The 20,414-nt window shown below is 46.9% G+C and overlaps 1 protein-coding gene across 1 annotated transcript; it reads left to right on the plus strand.

The window, feature by feature from the left end:
* The first annotated feature begins 3,084 nt into the window (after positions 1 to 3,084).
* LOC119095739 (glutamate-gated chloride channel-like) lies at positions 3,085 to 4,050 on the plus strand. The gene has a single exon (XM_037218592.1). It carries the CDS (start codon positions 3,085 to 3,087, stop codon positions 4,048 to 4,050), a length of 966 nt encoding a protein of 321 aa, XP_037074487.1.
* Positions 4,051 to 20,414: the final 16,364 nt, after the last annotated feature.

Genomic DNA, 20,414 nt, shown 5'->3' on the forward strand with positions numbered 1-20,414 from the left:
TGGCCGCTGGCTCAGCAGCTGCTCTGCCTTGCCGATGAGGGATACAGCACCTACTCGTGAGTAGACGCACGGTCCCAAGCTGCGGGTTGGGGGGGGGGGGCGTGCGGGCTGAAGGGGGCGCTGCTTGTGAGGACGTCACAGGGAAAGACTGCGGTTTTCGGGAAAGGTAGTGCCGGGTCATTGTTACGGCGTCGTCGTGAACTCTGTGATGGTGTTGCCATCACAGGATGCGACATGTGGTCGCGACGCAGGATGCGTTGTCAAAAATGCGCGATGGTCGTTGAATTGCTCCCTTAAACTGGTCTGCCACAAACAAGCAGACAATCATCAGCCGGGCCCCAGAGCGTCCCGACCCCCAGGCCAAGTGTCTGGTACATGTGTTGCCATCACAGGATGCGACATGTGGTCGCGACGCAGGATGCGTTGTCAAAAATGCGCGATGGTCGTTGAATTGCTCCCTTAAACTGGTCTGCCACAAACAAGCAGACAATCATCAGCCGGGCCCCAGAGCGTCCCGACCCCCAGGCCAAGTGTCTGGTACATGTACGCATGAGTGTAAACCAATGTGTGTGTGTGGGGGGGGGGGGCTGGGTTGACATTTCCACTCCATTTCTCACACAAACCCAGTACATCTTCTCCAGTTTTCCCCCCAGAATGCACGCTTATCACATTTTCCCTTTTCAAAGCGTAATTTGGCAGGCTTTCAGACAGCTTTTAAACTTTAATTTTTCCTCTCTACTCTCATTTGTCCCCTTCAATCTCAGAGATATGATTACACCTACGGTGCACGCACATTACGCCGATAAAATAAATGGAAAACACTACAATGGTAAACGCACACACAAGTGCCCCATTACTACTGTACATCGAAGTGCCTGAGCTAACTTCTCAAGTTACCTTGGAATTGAATAGCCCCAAATTTGCTTCAACATGGAGCCGTGCCCGCCTGCCGGACATTGGACGACGTCCTTGCCTTTTCCCCAATGTAGCAGCTGTTCTTGTGTAGTCTTTGCTTGGTGACTGCCAGAAGCACGAAAATACAAAATGTGCCACGAATGCAGCAGAAGATGCAAGCAAGTTTCCAAAACTTCATTCTGCGGGTCGGCAGATCGCTACCTTGTTTCCTTGGAAGTCTTCTTCTTCAGAATCCAATGCAGAAGACCACTACGGAAACTTCATGGCTTACTCGGACTATCATCCTCGCACGATCAGTATTGATGACGGATGGCCAAACTGGCTAATTTCTCAGATCACTTGGTGAGAGAGTGTGCACTCGGCGGTTGGGGACAACATCTTGCGACAGGGAAAGGATGACTTTTGAGCGTGTTTAGACTATTTATACCGAAACTACCTACACAATTTCCAGATGTAAATACGTAATGACGCCAGCCAATGTTGATAACCAATGATATGTAGGTATGGTATGGTAAGTGGTTTCTCGGCCTTTTCTCTTTTAAAATTCGTATTGGAGTGGTTTGCGTTGGCGCTTTCAGCATCAGAGCACCTACTGAGCACGCTTGTTGCGTACACTGTGGGCGCACTGCCCAGTAACGCAATTCCAGACCCACGGACTACTTCGCTCTTGGTCTTCGTGCCAGACATGGTCGCGGAGGAGTCTTATTCATGCTATGCGGTGCCACACCACGGTTGCCACGGTAACCCTCTCTAGTCAGTTGCCAGACGGCCCTCATGCTATAGTAATACAAACAGTTCGTTTTCTCAGGCACTTAAAACCGGTACCACGGGACGCAGGTGCTCGATCTTAAGCCCTACACCACGTGGTCGGCAATCTAAAACAGCTGCTGCGGCAAATATTCATGCTGTATAAACGCGGGCGCACAGGCAAATGCTAGTGCGGTTTTAACGTTTGCGATGTGTGTCTTTATACAGCAGATAAGCCTGTCAAAAAATCGGCAAAGAACGGGAAGTTTGTACTTCCGTTCCACATAGTAATTGTTGCAACTGGGACTTTCTGTGCGAGCCTGTCAATATGGGCTATTGGACGCCTGATAATCTTTGCCTGCACATGTAGTTGCGGGCTCACCTGCTAATTGTCCATTTGTGATCAGCCATATCCACCCGTTACGTACCCACTCATAACTGCCCAGGTTTTATTTATATACTGTGATATATATTGGGATACCTTTGCACCTAGGCATGTTGCTTTTGCTTTTCTTGTTGCGAAAGTTGTGGGTATGTACCGAAACAGGACCAGAGCAAGCACAGTCGGTAACAACATGTGCTATTTGTTGAAGCGTCTAGGTCAAGCCGATAGCTTCTAACCCTCTTCCCAAGTCTAGGTCAAACCGATAGCTTCTAACCCCCTTTCTAAGCCCACGCGCACCGTTGTCCCACAATTCGCACCAAAATCTGTCTATTGCCCAATATATACGTGTGGTAGCACTAGCAACAGTCAACTGCCAAATGCATACTTTCCTGAATCATCTTTGTACGGAAACCGTCGAGATCAGATAAGGCTTTAAAGTTATCAAAGGGTTTATCCATTCCGTGAAAGCCTTTACAATGCAGTTCATGTTGATCGCGTGAAAAACTAACAGCTCCAATGTGTAACTATCCTGTGGCATGATGTTGCACGGTAAGAAATACTTAAACCGATTCATTAGCCAGGCTTCATTCATTACTTGACACATGATGTCACGTGTTCCCTACGCTGCAGTCTCATTACCACCACACCTGATAGTTATGTTCAGCAGCTGACATCCGTTCATTGCGAGCTGCAGTTGATACCAGCATTTTTTAAATTGCAACATCGGTTGTGTTTCCTTCCGTTTCAGGCTCACTGCGGAGGAAAATGCCAATGCCAGCACGTGTCGGGTACAGCCTATCTATAACGTCTTGCCGGCGAACTATGACAAGTATATGCCACCTTTTACCAAAGGCCAACAACTGAACATCTTCGTAACATTCTGGATCATTTCCATCACGGAAATCAACGAGATTAGACAAGACTTCACAGTCGACATGTACTTTCACCTGTACTGGACGGATTTTAGGATAACATTCCCAGTTTGCGAAGACAGCCCTTTCATCATTGTCGACCAAGAACTGGTGGACAAAATCTGGATGCCCGACATATTCTTTGCACAGGGAAAGAAAGCAATCCGGCACTACGTCGTCCGTAGGAACGCTGGTCTTTGGCTAAACAAGGAAAAAACTCAGCTCTTCTTCTCCGAGAGACTGACCGTGACCAACTTCTGTGCATTCGACTTCCGCAACTTTCCGTTGGACAGGCAGGTATGCTCCCTTCCAGTCGAAACATACGCCTTTCACGGACTGTACGTCAACACTTCGTTCAAAGCCCCGGGCATTCAATTCGACAACTTCAAGTTCAAGATCCCGCAGTATACGCTGAGCTCAGTATTGCCCAGCAGCTGCTCTTACGATTACCTCTACGAGGGCTCGTACTACCTGAACCAGAGCTGCGTGCAGGCCGACTTCACCTTCGACCGCCAGTTCAGCTACTACTTCGTGCAGATGTACCTGCCGTCGATCCTGATCGTGCTTGTGTCGTTCCTGAGCTTCTGGGTACCGGTGGAGAACGTGCCTGGTCGTGTGTCGCTGGGTGTCACCTCACTCCTCACGCTGGCCACCCAGTTCACCACCATGCAGCGTTCTCTGCCGCCCGTCTCGTACATGAAGGCCATGGACGTCTGGATGTTCTTCTGTATCGTCGGCGTCTTCCTGGCCATGGTGGAATTCACGCTGGCCTTCAACTTCAAAATCGTCCTGGCGAGCAGCGCCGACGACAAGAAGCCGGTGCCGGTGCTCCAGCCGGTGGCGACAATCACGCCGGACATCGATCCGCTGGGCACCAACATCAAACGCGAGCCGAAGATCATCGTCATCAGCGAGGCGGATGGCAAGCCGTCGGTGGCATCCCTGACGCGCGGTTTCGTGGTCGGATTTGTAAAACGGTTCCACGCCAAGAAGGGAAACGTTATCGATAACATATCCAAAGTTCTATTCCCGACGACTTTTGTGGTGTTCAACGTCGTTTACTGGCTGCACTACACCCGTCAGGAACAGTGAAGTCCCAGCTTTGGTTGCAAAGAAAACCTGAGACCGGTGTCCATGCTAACGAAGAGATGGTCATAAGGACAGATCGAAAATGACTTTTCTTGAAAGATATTCATATCATTCATGCTATGTACCCCGAACCGCAAGCGTCAAGAAGACGTAAAAACAAGAAGAACTGCCATCGCTTTGAGACCCGACCACTTCTGCAAGGGTCACAAAAAGATGCGTTGCGTCTGACGTGAAACTTTGTCATTGATGGTATCCCGGCTATTTCGAGCCAAAACGGTTCCATCAATGTAACAACACCACGGTCATCATAGCCGCCGTCTTCACCACGACTATCACCATCAGAACTGTAAGCATAATTTCCTTCGCACTCATTGAATAATGATGCACTGTCCACCCATTTCTGAACGCCGTGGAAAGAACGGGGGATTCCTTGAAGCTCATGAGGATCCCACAGTGCTACAATTGCGCTTTCCTGCATCACTCCACTGCTAGAGACTGCTCAACCACATTCTCTCTCTCACAATCAACATTGTTGCGGTAACTTTCCGAAGGTCAGTTAATGTAAGCTATGACGAACTGCCCGTATCAGGGTGGGAATCGAAGGTGCCCACTCGCTGATGCGCATCACCGTGCGCTCCCTCGTCTCTCGTCAGGTTTCCAGTCAACGCAGATGCAAGATCGTCATGGGCTTAGAATCGCCTGCACTGCGATATGATCCGTGTGATCATACGACGCTGACAAATGCAGGATATTTAGATCAGTTAGAAGAAGTGAATTGCTCTCATACATAAATGTCATATGCCTATGGGGTAGCCCGTATTTTTCTGGGTCAGAGCGCTTTGACTTCAGGGTGGAGATCAGGCAGATGTTTCAGCAAGGGGTGGAGATTCTGGGATGGCCAGGGGTGCGCACCGGCCCTGCATCACACAATATACTGGAGTGTGCAACAGGCATGTTGGACCCCTTAAACGCCCCCGACCCTCAGAAACAGATTGCCACACGGGAATACCGTGCCTTGCCAAGATACCTGTAGTGCTGATTTCGGACAGTTCGTGATAAAGTTAACTTAACATTCATTTCAATGAGCATTTCGAAGTAATGTCAACGCTTACACTTAGTTTACACGATGGCTTTTTTGACTTGTTAACTTTAACACTAAACTTAACGAAGTTATGATGATGTTTGCTTTCAAGTTTACTTTAAGTGCAGGTGATGTCGTCAATCAACCAAAACGCAACTGACCAGGCACATTGTTTCCCCATGCGTCCCAGACGTGTTGCCGGTTTGAAACAACATCAACAGGAACGTGTGTTGGGCTTAAGTGTTATAGAAGCGTCTGACCATGATCTCGCACCTGTAACAGTATAGTTGAGCCTACTGAATAAAATTCCTTAATATGCACACACATACACGAGCTTGTCTTTTCACGCATGATTAGGCAAACACGACAAAGAAGAGACGTAATATATATTTAAGCAGGTAATTCGTCATCGCTCAAATCGCGTTGTGTTGTGAACTTCACCACGATCTATTACTGCGGGAATAAAAATGTCACTGAATTATCTCATGCCAGGCCGTGACAGCGGAAGATGGCATGGATCCATGACAGTGTGACTAACGCGTTTCGGAGAATCGCCATGTCATGCCCATACATTTCAGGAATGGGCGGAGGCGGTGACTCGGACAGCAGGAAATTAAATATTAGGAATGTCGGGATGCATCATCTGTCTTTAGCAAAGATCGAGATATAACTGGGTTTGGATGAACCTAAGAAAGACGGATTTGCCCGCTATTCGCTTCACCACTAAAGCCAATGGTCCACATTTGCAGGTGTTTAAGCAAACACCGCATGCGATGAATAAGCTTACTTATACCTGTTGGTTTACCTTTAATTGTAAAACACTGTTCTAGGCAACAAAACTTCTCTCCGTAGTAAATTTACTCCTCAATACGTCATCGAATTGCGTCATAGAATGTTTGTTTCTCAGCACTCGCAGTTATTCAATTTCCCGAGAGGCATCTCGCGTCGGTGCTGAATATGTGTGAAACCAAACACTGTTAGGTGCCCTTGTTTTGGTCCTTTCTCCTGGTGTTCTTCATATTCATTCATGAGTTCAAGGTGCTTACTTTTGTTCACATACTCGGTTAAAGCGTTATTCTTAAGTTATTCGATTACCAGTCTTATGTTCGTAATAGCTGGGCAGAATGTGTGGCTTGTAATGTTAAGCACAAGTAATTTGTGTTAGAATTTTGCACGGCCGTTTGACATTAATTGATAGCCAATTGACGGCCGTTATGTCTACAAATCGTGCTTACTAACGCCACATACCAACGAATCGACAATTATATTTATCTTGACTTTGAACGCCGCATGGCCGGTAGAATGACAAGATTTGAACGGCGTTATTTTGGCGTAATGCATGTCTGGGTAACCTTGAAAGAGTCCGCATGAAATAGCCCGCACATATTCGCGAACGTGTGGCTTAGAAACTAGAGGATTTTGGGTCCTAAAAAGGACAGGGCTGTGAACTGCATCTAATGACCTTCAATATGGCTAATTCAGTTCATAACTTCATACAAATGTGGAACACTAACTTTAACATAGGACAATCACTGAGCTCCCACTGGGCATTCAGTGATATTCACATAGACACACAATATGAGCAAGGGGCTGATAATGATAATGCTATTGATGATACTGGTGCTGGTGGAGAACGTGGCAAACATAATCATGATTTCACGTGGATGATATGATGATTAAAAACGTTTTGAAAAGGAGGACATTATGAACACCATGATGATGTGATACTCAAGACTGTTCTGACACGAAATAGCTGGACCCGTGGCCGAGGTCTACATCAGATAAAAGCTATCTTCATACTACTCACACTGAAGTATTCAGAGGCGTTCACACTCCCAAGTATACGTAACTTTTTTAAAACACCCGTGGGCCCTGTCTAGAACACATCAAACACCCATTCACACCGGACCTTTTTCTTGCTCCATCCTTCATCCTCGCCGCACCTCGCCATGATTGTCTATTCGATCTCTTGCAAACTCTACACCACGGACGGATTTATTCTGAAGAAACATTAAGAAAAATGGCCTTTTGCGATCCGTCCTAATGATCACATTAATCTGCACCTCGTGCACCAATAATAGCAGTCGTTCAAAGGTCCCAGATACAGGACATATTGCGACAAGATAAAAATGACACACTGTCTCAGGATCTCGCTATTTATCAGCGGCTGACGGGAATCGGGGTGGCTCGGTAGACAGGGGGCTTGCACGCGACTGGGTGCCCTAGCCGGGGGTTCAAGCCCAGCCACGACCCCGGTGTTTTGTCTCTCGCTTCCATCGGCGCAAAACATGCGGCGCTTATGATCCTGCTGGTCATGCGCATCGTAGAAAAAGCCTAAAATCAGTATAACATTGTAGTAGCTGCCAGTAGGCTTGGTCAAAACCAAACCACACGTCGGCAGGTTCCCATTTCTTTTATGTGAATACGAATATATATAATATATATATATATATATATATATATAAATTTTCTGAATATATATACAGTATATATATATAACATATATATATTATACATATATATATACATATATATATATATATATATATATATATATATATATATATATACATATATATATATACATATATATATACATACTATATATATATACATACATATATATATATATATATAATATATATACATATATACTGCATTCCGTTATAATATTATCCGCACGGTTCCGCCTCTTCTAAGCTGATGTAACGATGACGTACTGATACTGAGATAAACCAACAATGCGAGTGACACTGTTTTAAATTTTCTGAATTGTGCTCGTACTTTCCGGTGACAGCTGGGTTTCTGTGATGTGTAATAATGCAAAATACACTCGTGCTGCACCTCCGCAAAACACAAATGGCTCGTTACGGTTGGGACGATCGGCAGTTCAGAGACCTCTGGAGCAAGTGTGGTGGCATGCAGCTGGCTCTTGACTGTCTTTTGGAAGCTTGCCACGCTATGGCCTGGGGGTTTGTTATTCCCATGGCTACGATGGGTGTTTTTTGATTTGGTCCAAACGTTTGTGATTGGATGCATTGTGATCTGGATTGTTGGATTGTGGCATTGGATTGTGATATGGGCTCGCACTTTACGCTAAGCAGTGTTTTTGTGTGATTCGGGGTCCCACCGCCCGATCGTGAACCCAAAGTTCAAAGGCAGAACTTAACAGCGAAAGTTTAACGTGCCACAACTTCTGGCACGGCCCTGTACCTGAACTTCTCGAGAGATGTCGTCCTAACCGGTGTGTTGTTTGCAAAAAGCAAATGTCGTTGCGGGTGCTTGTTTTGGCCTTTTCTCTTGGTGTTAATGCATATATATTTGTGATTTTATACTGTTCACTTGCATTCACATACTTGGTTATGGCGCTATTCTTAGCTATTCTGTTCACTGTCTGATTTCCGTCGTTATTGGTACTACTGTCCAAGTTTATGTATTATATAGCACAACACGTGGTTTATGTTCAAAACTTGCATGAAGCGCATCACCTTGATCCATTTGTTCACGGCCAATCAGTCAGCTGATGTCAGAAATCGTGCTAGCATACACCTGACACGAATAGTTCGAATATAATGTGTCGTGTGGCATTGAGCAGTAGATGGCCAATGGAGTGGTATTAATGGTGTGACGTTTCTATGACGTCAGGAATGCCGGAGTGATCTTTAATTAGCCTGGACGAAATATTCCGCGCAAGTTCATGGTCAAGCTTAAGAACCCAATTGTTTTGAATCTTGAAAAGTCAAGACTGCGGACTGCACAACATGGTCTTTAACACGCAACCGCGCGGCAAGTTGAATATTCTCGCTCAGGTGGGAGATCAATTGATGCCCTGAGACTTAAAAAACTAAAATAGCTAGAAACATCTGGTTGATAGGATGGGTTGGTCTGTAAGTCAACTTATTTGTGTCGAAATTTGAACTTTCTTAAACATGAACATGGGTTCAAATAATGGCATGCAAGGTTATACTCCAGTTTGGTGTCAAAAGTGCCCCCAGACGACCTCATGCAGCCTCCGTGACCCTAGAAACCTGTTCTAAGCAAAAGGTCAGTGGTGTTTATAAAAGATCAGTGACCATTCTTACCTTTGAAAGGTCAAGGTGACTAAAACCCCATGAGGCTGCTCCCATTCAATGTCGTTCAAACGAACGTCGGGGATTACACCAGGTGCTATATCCCTAAAAATGAAATGTTCACATGGGTTGTTCTACGTCAGTGACCTGCTCTGAAGTTAAAAAGTGCACGAAACCTGTCTGTTGCGGTCCCTGTCATAGGCAATTTCGAAATGTGCACCACGAGCCACCCCATAAAGTAATTTCTCGAGTAAAAAAGCAGATTTCTTCCGACCTTGGTCTGACCTTCATACCTAACTCTAGGCCAATGGAACTTGCTGCAATTCGAAATTCAATTATTTCATTGTCTGAGGCATTCTCAGAGACGTATGGCTTTATCTAACAATCCGTTGTGGCATGGGATTGAACAGATCCGTAGAAATGGGCTTCGCTGGGATCCACAGCTAAGCTTTGACCTGCTGCAGGTCAGCGACTTCACAAAGTACATCTAACCTTTTGTACCAAAAGATCTGTCATTCGATTCCCTACAGCTAAGAAAAGTTTGGTGCTGCTACATTGCGCCGTTTGGAAATAATCCTCTATACACTTTCAGCGGGGGGGGGGGTCAAATTGACCTTCACCCAAGCGCGTGCTAAGATGTGTTTGTTCAAGTTTGCCGGTGCCACGGTCGGGAACCAGAGGGGCCTAACTCTTAAAACAAGCAAGGCCGTAAGTCGCACTAAATAGTCTTTCAGATGGTGATCTCAGTACAAAACCCCACACAAATGTGGAATGCTCCCTTTAATCATGAGAGCACACCTCAGCTCTTTGCATGCACAAATCAACGATATTCCGGTAGATCTGATCAACGTAATATGTTTAATATTTTGCCTGATTATATCATTAAAGGCGTGCAACATAGAGGTTCTGAAATAGGTGGCTTAAATCAATGGAAAATGAATAAATAACCATTTGAAATATAATTAAAAATGACAGATACACGATAATCCGGGATTGGTAGCTTCAAACGATGAGTGCAGTAGTGCCAAAAGCTGCCATGACTTCATTTTTTATCGTTTTGACATCATTTCAGACTATCGTATTCGGGTCCGCCGCAGCGATGAAAAAACTTTCAATTTACCGGATATGTTTGGCGACAAAAACGGACACTTCTGTAAGCCATTTGGTGACAAAATTGTGAAAATAGAAACAGATTGCGACAGAACATACCATATTACAACAGACTGTCCCAGTTAGACCAAACTCAAAGCTAAGTACTGGCCCGTAGTCGCTGACACTAGCAGTGTGCGCTTGTGTTGAGCACGTGTCGAAACGTTGCCGCTTCACTGTAAGACGAAGTTGAGCCACAAGATGCAAGGAAACATGGGAGCTTTAATCATTATAGTGTTTGGTAGGTTACAGAACTATATTACGGACTATACTATATCAGTGCTGGCTTCACAGATCAGTGGTGACATGGTGCTCAGTGCTCTTCAGGTCATTGCTGTCCACAGATTTTCCAGCCTCGGTCAACTTCTTATGCTTAACAGTATAGACTACCAAATAACTAGGCTTATTGCTAGTCGTATTAATCGTGGCTGACCACAGCATCTTGCGACTGACGTGATTAGCTTGCTAGGCGGCGTTTTAAAGGGTCGTGACATTTGAGACAGATGGGCTCGAACGTTCGCTACGCGGTAATGAATGGGGTTCAGTGCAGGGCTCTTGTCTGTCATTGGTTGTGTTCGTATCGTTAGAAGTTGACTGAAATGAAGAACATAGCTAATCGTCAGTTTTTTTAAGGTGCTGCTCGGCTTCCCTAAAGATCTACCATGGAGGGCGTCCCTGGTAAAAGCGTTAAAAAGCCCTGCTGATCTAGTAGGCTTGTTTATGAATACCACAACTGCAACTTCAGATGTTCACGGAGGATGACATATGTCAAGCATTTATCCGGGGCTTTCTGCTGCTGAGAGGAGCAGCGGCTTTGAGGTAAGAGGCAGAGCAGTGGGTGGTGTGGGTCTTTCAGATTGCCCGTCGCACCTCAGGCTTAGCGTACTGACCGGCGAACAGGTGTGAGACAAAACCTTTTTTCATCGTCATCTTATTGCATACAAAGCTGAACGAAGATGATGGAGGTGTGTAATAATGTCGTTTGCACCTGCTGATACCAATATTGTACAACTGTCGCACTTATTCATCAGGATCCTATAAGGAAGTGCGAGGCCTGCACGAGTAACACTAGTGAACAAGCGAAAATAGTTAAGATCGTAAACATTTCCAGCTAATTGTACCATGACGTCACAAAGCTAAGGCGATGTGGTTTTGCATGTCTGAGTATGCCTGCAAAATTACACTTGAAACAGTTTTTCTCCGGATTTAACTCACTTTCTTCTCATAGTTGGGGGCAGGAGCGTAGTTTCTCAAAATCAGTTTCGAGGCTGAACCCTAGACAAGAAGATTAATGTCAAATGGTTAATAAAAACGAAACATTGAAACAGGAAGCTACAGCTCTGGTTGGGAAGCACAATCTCTTTAGCTTGATTAGAAATTACGCGCTTTTAGGGGTGGTTGTGGTAAGCATGCCTATTATCTAGCAATTTTATTAGATTGGTCCCAATCATCATTCAATGTTGGCTGGCCAGCAAAGGATACTTTTGAGCAAATAAAGTCCTCTAAGCGAAAATGTTTGATGGTTGTGCCGAACTGCATTTTATCTATCTTTGTTGCTGTGGTTCATCTCATTTCTACTTATTATGCAACGGTTTCTGACAGATTTGGCTCCAGGTGACAATGAAACTCTTCTTAAATACGTCTGTGACAGACAAGACACTTTTTCCACCTCCGGTCACTTAACCTACATCACCGTCGAAGACGTCCACTGAGCACAGGTGTCGAAGAGGGCACCGTGGCGGTACAAGACGAGATTGCCGGCCTTCCCCCATGGCACACAGACATCGCCCCTCGAACAGCACTGGTTTTGCCTGTTAATGCCTGACCGCCGTACGCACCTCCACACCTGCCGTAATGCCTGATCACCGTACGCACCTCCACACCTACCGTAATGCCTGACCGCCGTACGCACCTCCACAGCCTGCCGTAATGCCTGACCGCCGTACGCACCTCCACACCTGCCGTAAGGCCTGACCGCCGTACGTCACCTCCACACCTGCCGTAACGCCTGACCGCCGTACGTCAGTTTACTACTGCTCGGCTGGTGCGCCGCGTTACGGCGTTCACAGCCGGCATGTAATAAGGCTGGCGCGCTCCGACCGTTGATATCAGAGTTACTCGACCTGACCTGACCTGACCTGGCACAGACAATGACATGTCCGCGATTTTTGCAAGATGACTGCATTTATTTCGCACGACGTGCGCATACATTTGGGCTAATGTATGCTGAACAAACTGCCCCATTTCACCAATTTGCTGAACCCAAATCAGTCCCATCTCATTCATGCATTCATTCAATCTCACTCCTGATAGAACGAGGACGTCAGCTGTTCCCCACTACCGTCAATGCGCGACAGTATATGGACAGCCCGATCTGTCACTTTGCCGTGCCAATTGGCTCGTATTCATTAGTGAGTGATTTATGTAAAGGGGATGGAAATTGACAGTGAGGCACCAGCTGGGCTGGTGGTTATATAGCACGGCAGAGGGCGCCACTGTCGCCGCTGCGAAGGCTGCCCGCCGCGCAGAAGTGCAGCCAGACCTGCTTGCGCCACAGTAATGTAATTTGCGGTACCGTTACAGAAGGGGATGTGTGGTTAGATGTTGCAAAACACGGTCATGTGCCCGTCACAAGCCATTATTCAAATGATCGAAAGAGAAGCCCAGCCTCCTCCATTTCCTTGAAATCTAATAATCGTCTTTGTCACCGCCGCTGTCATGTTTCGCTGTTCGGGAGCAATTCTCGCAACCACCCTTTAATTTCCATGAAATGTGTTTGCTTTACGTCTCGCTGTCGTCCAATATCGTATTCCATTTCATGTTTCTTCTGTGTTAAGATGTCATAGTAAGCCGCCATGTCGATGAATCGACAAACAGCGCGCAAAACTCCACCTTGCAAAAGCAAACGCTGTTTGATGCGTCGGGAAGGCTCTGATGCGTCAGCATCATGCCATCAGCGTGACAGACCGACGCGCAAAACTCCAACTTGCAAAAGCAAACGCTGGTTGATGCGTCGGGAAGGCCCTGATGCGTCAGTATCATGCCATTGGCGTGACAGACCGACGCGCAAAACTCCACCTTGCAAAAGCAAACGCTGTTTGATGCGTCGGGATGAACCTGATGCGTCAGCATCGTGCCATCAGCGTGGCAGACCGACGTTTGACTGATGTTTGCCGTCGTTCTCGCAACTGTTATATTTTGATGGTAAGATGATAAGATATCAATAAAAGATTCCTGTTTAATGATTATTCATGGTGTGTGATATTTTCAGAGCATCGGCTGAGAAGCACGTGGATGATGCGGCGTTAGGTACCAATGTGGCCAATGACCGGCCTTAGTTATGCGACCACAGACCGTGCAGTGGTGTTAACGCAGATGCAGGACATGCACTCCAGCGGACCCACGTCTCCACCGCCGGCTTCAGCGTCCGGACTGCCGCATGGATGATGTCGGCATCGAGCTGGAAGGCACGCACCACCTTGCCAGCGTGCTGTTTGGATGCAGGGGACATTCATTGCGTTCAGACCGAATGCATAGGTCTTGCGGTTTATTGAGAGAAGTGTGACCGTTTTAGTGACATCCAGTCCCTCCATCGACCCTTGGCCAATCGATGCAGGCTGAGTTGCTAAGTTGCGGGATGGAGCTGCTGCTGGCTGCAGGCGTCCTCGGTCTGGACGTGCTGCAGGTCCCGAATATTGCGCAGGAGCTGGCACACCTGGCGCAGGACGAAAGCGATCCCCGGCGCCAGATGAGGCGCTAAGCATGGCGATGGACATGCCACTTCATCCGCGAAACGTCGAATAGACTTGCTCACTCACTATCCCTGCGTCCGTCAAACCAGCTGCGGCAACGTCAGTCGTACGAATAGTGCAGCCGCGTGTGGAGACTCGGGATAACAACGGCCTAGGCGACGAATGGTCAATGTCGTCAACTGTTCAAAGACCTCGGATGCAGGGGCGGCGCGGCCGGTGAGACGGGGGGGGGGGGACGCGTCACCCTCTATCGTCGGATAGGGAGGGGGGGGGGCAGCGCCTCCTATCCCAGCATATTTCTATGTTCTTATTATTGTTATGCATTGTTGTATATTATTCTATGATCACATCTTTATTATAATATAATAATTTGTAGATTATTTTGTGATCACATCCTTATGATCTATGGTTTCATTACTGTAACACTGCCGGTCCGCCACGCGCGCTCCGCGGCATCGCCGACTGCCGGCCGCCGGCCGCACCGGCCGCAGATCACGCGCAGTGCTCCTAGAAAACCGCCGCTGCTCCAGACCCAGGAAAGCTAGGAACGCATGTTTGGTGTCAAGGCACCTGCCATGGATGCCTCATAGGCTACTTAACATTTGAGTGCCATTACACAACATGCCAAAGAGGTATCACTGCAAAACCTTAGTGGGGGTTGCACATATTAGTGGGGGTTGCACACATACACACACACACATATATATATATATATATATATATATATATATATATATATATGTGTGTGTGTGTGTGTGTGTGCATGTGTGTGTGTGTGTGTGTGTGTGTGTGTGTGTGTGTGTGTGTGCGTGTGTGTGTGTGTGTGTGTGTGTGTGTGTGTGTGTGTGTGTGTGTGTGTGTGTGTGTGTGTGTGTGTGTGTGTGTGTGTGTGTGTGTGTTGTGTGTGTGTTTGTGTGTCCTTAGATAATACACCTGAAAGGTAAAACGCCACGCAATGTTTCTAAAATGACGTTTTCCCCTCCAAATTTGCACGTAAAATGCACATTTTGCGTGTTTGGCATTCAAAGTACCACTTTAAGGTCAGGATATCCTCCGCCGCTGCCAGCTTGACTCCACAATTCCGAGTTGCCTCTTCCCCCCCCATCCCCACCAGTCTCGAAGACGGAGGGGAGGGGTACACACCAACATGTACCCATGGCACAACCGGAGCATTGATGCAATAGCAAAGTTCTGGTTTGAAGCCGACTAATGCTCTCATACCAGCCAAGGCGCTTCTGCGCGCGATGCCCTTGCTTAGGACGGTCGCCAACGCGATGCGTTTCAGACGGCCCATCCCTGCGTCCGTCTACCTGGCCTGCCTCTGACCGCTCAAGGTGGCCCATCCTTGCGTCCGTCTGCCTAGCCTGCCTCTGACCACTCAAGGTGGCCCATCCCTGCGCCCGTCTACCTGGCCTGCTTCTGATGTCCGGCGTTGGCCGCTGCTAGCTGCATGGTGCGACAGCGGGGCGAGAGATCAGCGGAAATCGGCGGACGGAAGAGCGCATCAGTAAAATATTCCTAGAAAAAAAATGAGTTGGGGCAAAAGGCCGTTCTGCAAGGATCGCATGGAAAAGGAGTTAAGCAAATCAACGCACGGGATAAACAAGAACACCAGGAAAAGGTTGTGATGATTGCACGTCAACTGCAAAAGATTGTATGGAGACGTTCGTATGGGAAAGAAGGTGAGGAAAATATCATCAGGGATAAGAACCTATTGCAAAGGATCACATTATATACTTTTTCATATCGTGCGCATTGGTATAAGCCTGTGGCTGCGTATAACAAATTGTTGGCTACAATCGCCCAGGGCAAACCGTAAGCTACAATCACACGGCCACAACATTTGTCAGGGAGGAATGTTCTAACTATATAGTAAATGTACTTATAGGAATATATGATAAAGGTTACGTGAACAGAAGTAAGAAATATACTTGTACCTACCGTAAGCGGAAGTAAGGCTGCGACAAGTCTTAAGATCATACAGCGGCGGTGCTAGGTGTGCTCGCATATACTTTTGTTGGGCTCAAGATGTCTAAACTTCCTCCCCTCTCATTTACTCCGCACCCAGCGGCTGAAGTTTGGCCGGTATCTCTTATGCTGTTTCCGCGAAACTGCGTGTGAAATGGCATGGATCATGGATTATGGATCGCTATGGGGCCGGATTCATTCGGTTCGCCATGTGATTCCCCTTACTTCGTTTCGCGGAGACTGACGTTTGAGAATTTCCGACAATCTTGAGAATTGTTGGCAACGTCTCGTCGCTGCGGTGGCAAGATGTTGCTTGGGCACCCAGTACGCAAGGTGGGTGTTTTCAGAGCAGAGGCATCAAACATGAAGTTGAATGCTTGGCTCTAGCTGCACTTCCAGCTGGTGTCAGCCTCAGGAGTAAGGTGCCTGAAGATACAGGGGGGGGGGGGGGGCAATAAAAGGCACTAAAAGGCCCAAAAATCCTCTCAGTCATCAAAACTCTCATCAGTCATCATCAATCACGTCATCGGTCTCAACACCATTCATCAAAACTCTTCAGACACGTTTTCTTCTATTTATGTTACCTTTTGATTTCTAAAAAGTGATACTTTGTCCATGTTCACTTTTATAATGTCAGGCATTTTATAACAAGGTCAGGCCTTGGCAAAACCATAACAAAACATTAGCAAATTCTCGGGCCAGGCATCACACCGAAAATCTCCTGGACTTCCAGCACGCTCACGAAAACGAAATACTACCGAGACTGAAACCTTCAAAGCATATTTCATGGGAGCCTTTGCCTACAGATAACAAAAAGGAGAATTTAGTGCCCTTGACTACCGATAAACTTTGTTCGTACGCGGTGTTATCCGTGACCAAGTTAACCAACAACCAATGGACGTTGCTCATAACCAACAAGTAGGCGTTCGGTTTCATCCTGGTACTTAAACGCACTCTGAACCCTAAACACCCAGCCTGGTGTCATACATGTAGTGTCATCCTGCCTTTGCTCTCAAATCATGGTGGAGCACCCATTTTGCTCCGTCTGCCTTGTGGTGGAGGTGGAGAGGGAGGCGCAGTTGTTTACTGGCCCGGCGTTGGCTAAAAGCCATGTTCTCCTGCGAAGGCGTACCAAGGAAACAAATGCACTTTACGGCCCCTATCCAGTATGACCTGCATCCCACATGTCCGTTTACCGTTATGACCTATATCTTATACAATATTTACTTCGCACGGTCCTCATCCCATGCGATCTTCCTTCATTAAAGCCTTAAGTCTCCGCCATTTTTGCCGCGCTCAACCTTCACCGCACAAGTACCCGCCTAATATTGGCTACATACAATCCGCATCCGCGCAATGCTTACTCATCATCGTCGAATGCCATAGCGATCATCACCCAGTGCTACATCGATCTCGCACGATCTTTCGCCGCGCGATCTCTTGCCCGGTCACCGCGGCCGACGCCGCCAGTGATTTTCATCGATCAGGATTGTAGGCTGTCGCCGGAGGTTCGACGTCAGAGAGTCGTTCCACGCGTCGACGACGTGCCGACGATGGAAATTAACGTTCTCATCGCGCGAACAGCGGTGCCAAATGCTCGCGGCGAAATGAAGTTGCTTTTGCTTCGGTGATGGTGCCGCCATTGGATATCATTAATTTTCGGAACAGACTTTGCGATAGAGTGTTGGACCACCTCGCAGGTAACAATTAGTGGACAGCAGAGGTTGTATCAGTTTTTTGTGTAGCAACCGCTGCATTGCTTTACAACAACCTTGTGCAACCGTGTCTGCTTTAGGTAGGTTAATATTTGCCGCCACCCATCGGTGCGTTTTGAGACCAGGTAGTTATAAGGGAGTCATAGAACTATGGCACAGTGGCACCCTTCAGAACGACGCGCTTCACTGGGACAGGGCGGTCATGGGGGCCGAACTCATTCGCAGCCATGTTTCAGCCTCACCCACTGCAATTCGGAGGACTACTTGCGAGCCCACATTTTTAACGGAATTAGTAAGCGTGGTGCTTATGGCGCATGCACACATTTATCAACACATATCATAACTGCAACGTAGTGCTGGGCACAACAGCTGCAGGGTTGCAGCCAATGGCACGGCGAACAGCTGGCTGGGTCACACACTGAAATCCACGCGAACTTGTTTGGAATCATTGTTCCCAGGTGTTATCGCATTAATGTGCTGATTTCGCGCAGCATTTGCAAGGGTCGGGGCCATTAACGGCACCGATTAACTGATCACCTGGCGGCTTGAGGGCCACTGAACAAGGACTGTGATACCTAGTGTCGACAATACATGGTATGGCATGACGTGGACTGTGATACCTAGTGTCAACAATACATGGTGTGGCATGACGCCGAACCAATTTTCGATATTTCGCCTTGTAAAATGCTTCAAAGCAATTCCAACGATAAGCAAGTGTCTTGACAGGGTGCGAGGCTTATTTTTTTTCCAGCGGCGCATGAAATTATTCCCAGCTCTTCTAGCAGAAATTCCATCACGACCTGCTGAGCAACCTTCTTCCGGAAAATGGCACGTGGGTTTCTCCCTGCCCACATCGAAGCCCGGTGGCCGCGCACCCACTTTACGGTCTGCCGTTTCTCCTACCTCATAGGGCTCACGGGTTATAGGTCTGGTTTTCACAGAGCTGTGAACCGAGCTACGTCACGTCAATTTCGATGGGCTCGGTGGAAAAAGAAGGCGATTTCGTTATCCTGCACTGATGCATTGATCAGTTACACGCCATGAATTACCGACTTCCGAGACATTTTCCGTGAGCACAGTATCTCAGTCAGTAACGTGCCGGAGCTATAATCGAAAGGTCAGGTGTAAGAGGGCGGGGCGGTACAAAACATGGCTGCCAGTTCCCTATACAATATGCTGAATTGTTCGCTAAAACTAATGCATGCCATTGGTGTGAAGACTGCACAATTCTTTGAGAGTTTTTTTCAAAATTCTGGGCGTGGCATTCACTAAAATTTGAAATAAATTCACTATTAAAACATATCTGCAACGCTGTATCTAGGAGATCGATAGCAAATGTTCAATATAGAGAGAGAAAGAGAGAGAGAGAGAGAGAGAGAGAGAGAGAGAGAGAGAGAGAGAGAGAGAGAGAGAGAGAGGCTCAAGTCTGCTTTACGCATCTAGCACTTTTGTAGAATTATGCTACAATCTATGTCCTGGGCTTTTTTCTATCCGGCATTTGTTGTCCCGGGTTTCGCCAACATCAGGATGCTACGCATTTGATGCATGCGGCCAAGGAGTGCCAGTTTTTTACGACTCTGGAATATCTCATCCTGTCTGCCAAGCCAGGTTTCCTTTAAATATTCACCCCAGTTTCAAAACACGCTGCGGTGTTAACTTCTTCATTCACCCACCCAAACTTTAAGGAAACTAGATTATATGCTTTGTTTGTTAAAGCTGAAAATTTTCACGTAAATAATCTATGCAAAAAGGATGCCCAGCCTGGAAAAGTCGAATGCAAATGCGAAAAGTTTTTCGATGAGATTATTCGTTTCTAATGAAATCGTTGACTTCTAATAAGATGCTGATGGAGGAAAGATCATGCATTTATTTATATTCAAAGGGTATGTTCTACGTTTGTTTGGAGCTCTTTAATTCAAATGACAGTCTTAAAGATCACTCGATGCAGTCTTCAACCCTCCTCTTCTTGCGACCTAAACCCCTCCAGTTGTTGAGCTATATGCCCGCGAAGACGTGCCCACTATTTCGGGGAAATCATCTCATGGTGACACAAGCATCCATTACACCATAATAACATCATTCAAGTTCCTGCCAATTCATTAGCTATGTGGCGATCAAGGACAGCAAAGCATGCATGCGTCAAGTCGTTCATATCTGGCGTTCGTGAGTACGATTTTCAGATATACCTGCCGTCAGTTGGCCTCCAATTAATGTTGTGCAAGCGACGATGACGTAATCAGTGACGCACTGAGGAGCACATTTGCTAAACAGCGCCAGCGTTTTTTCTAGAGCAGTCTTCACTTAAAGTATACAAGAGGTAAAAAGTGAGCTTATTGCATTATGCCCGACGCCTACTTCAATATCTTCAGATTGGAACTATTCACTTGAAAGACTTTCCAGCTTGTGTTGACTATGGATTCGGTTCCCTGTTTCCAACACCGAGTCCATCGTTTGAACTGTCACTGGTTTGTCGAGCAATATCGATGAACGACTCCATAACACCGGGAAAAATTCAGCAGAGTCCTCGAGTTTTGGGTTGATCAACATGGGCTCCTCCATGTTCATCCGGCCTCTCACCGTTTGCGTGCCAAAAGTGGCATAGATAAGACGAAATGAAGAGGGCTTTGTCAGG

The sequence above is a fragment of the Pollicipes pollicipes genome, unplaced genomic scaffold, assembly GCF_011947565.3.
Source record: "Pollicipes pollicipes isolate AB1234 unplaced genomic scaffold, Ppol_2.1 Scaffold_4219;HRSCAF=4965_pilon_pilon_pilon, whole genome shotgun sequence".
NCBI lineage: Eukaryota > Metazoa > Arthropoda > Thecostraca > Pollicipedomorpha > Pollicipedidae > Pollicipes > Pollicipes pollicipes.

Coding starts and splice junctions, on each gene's coding strand:
- LOC119095739 (XM_037218592.1), top strand. CDS start 3,085: ATGCCCGACATATTCTTTGCACAGGGAAAGAAAGCAATCCGGCACTAC.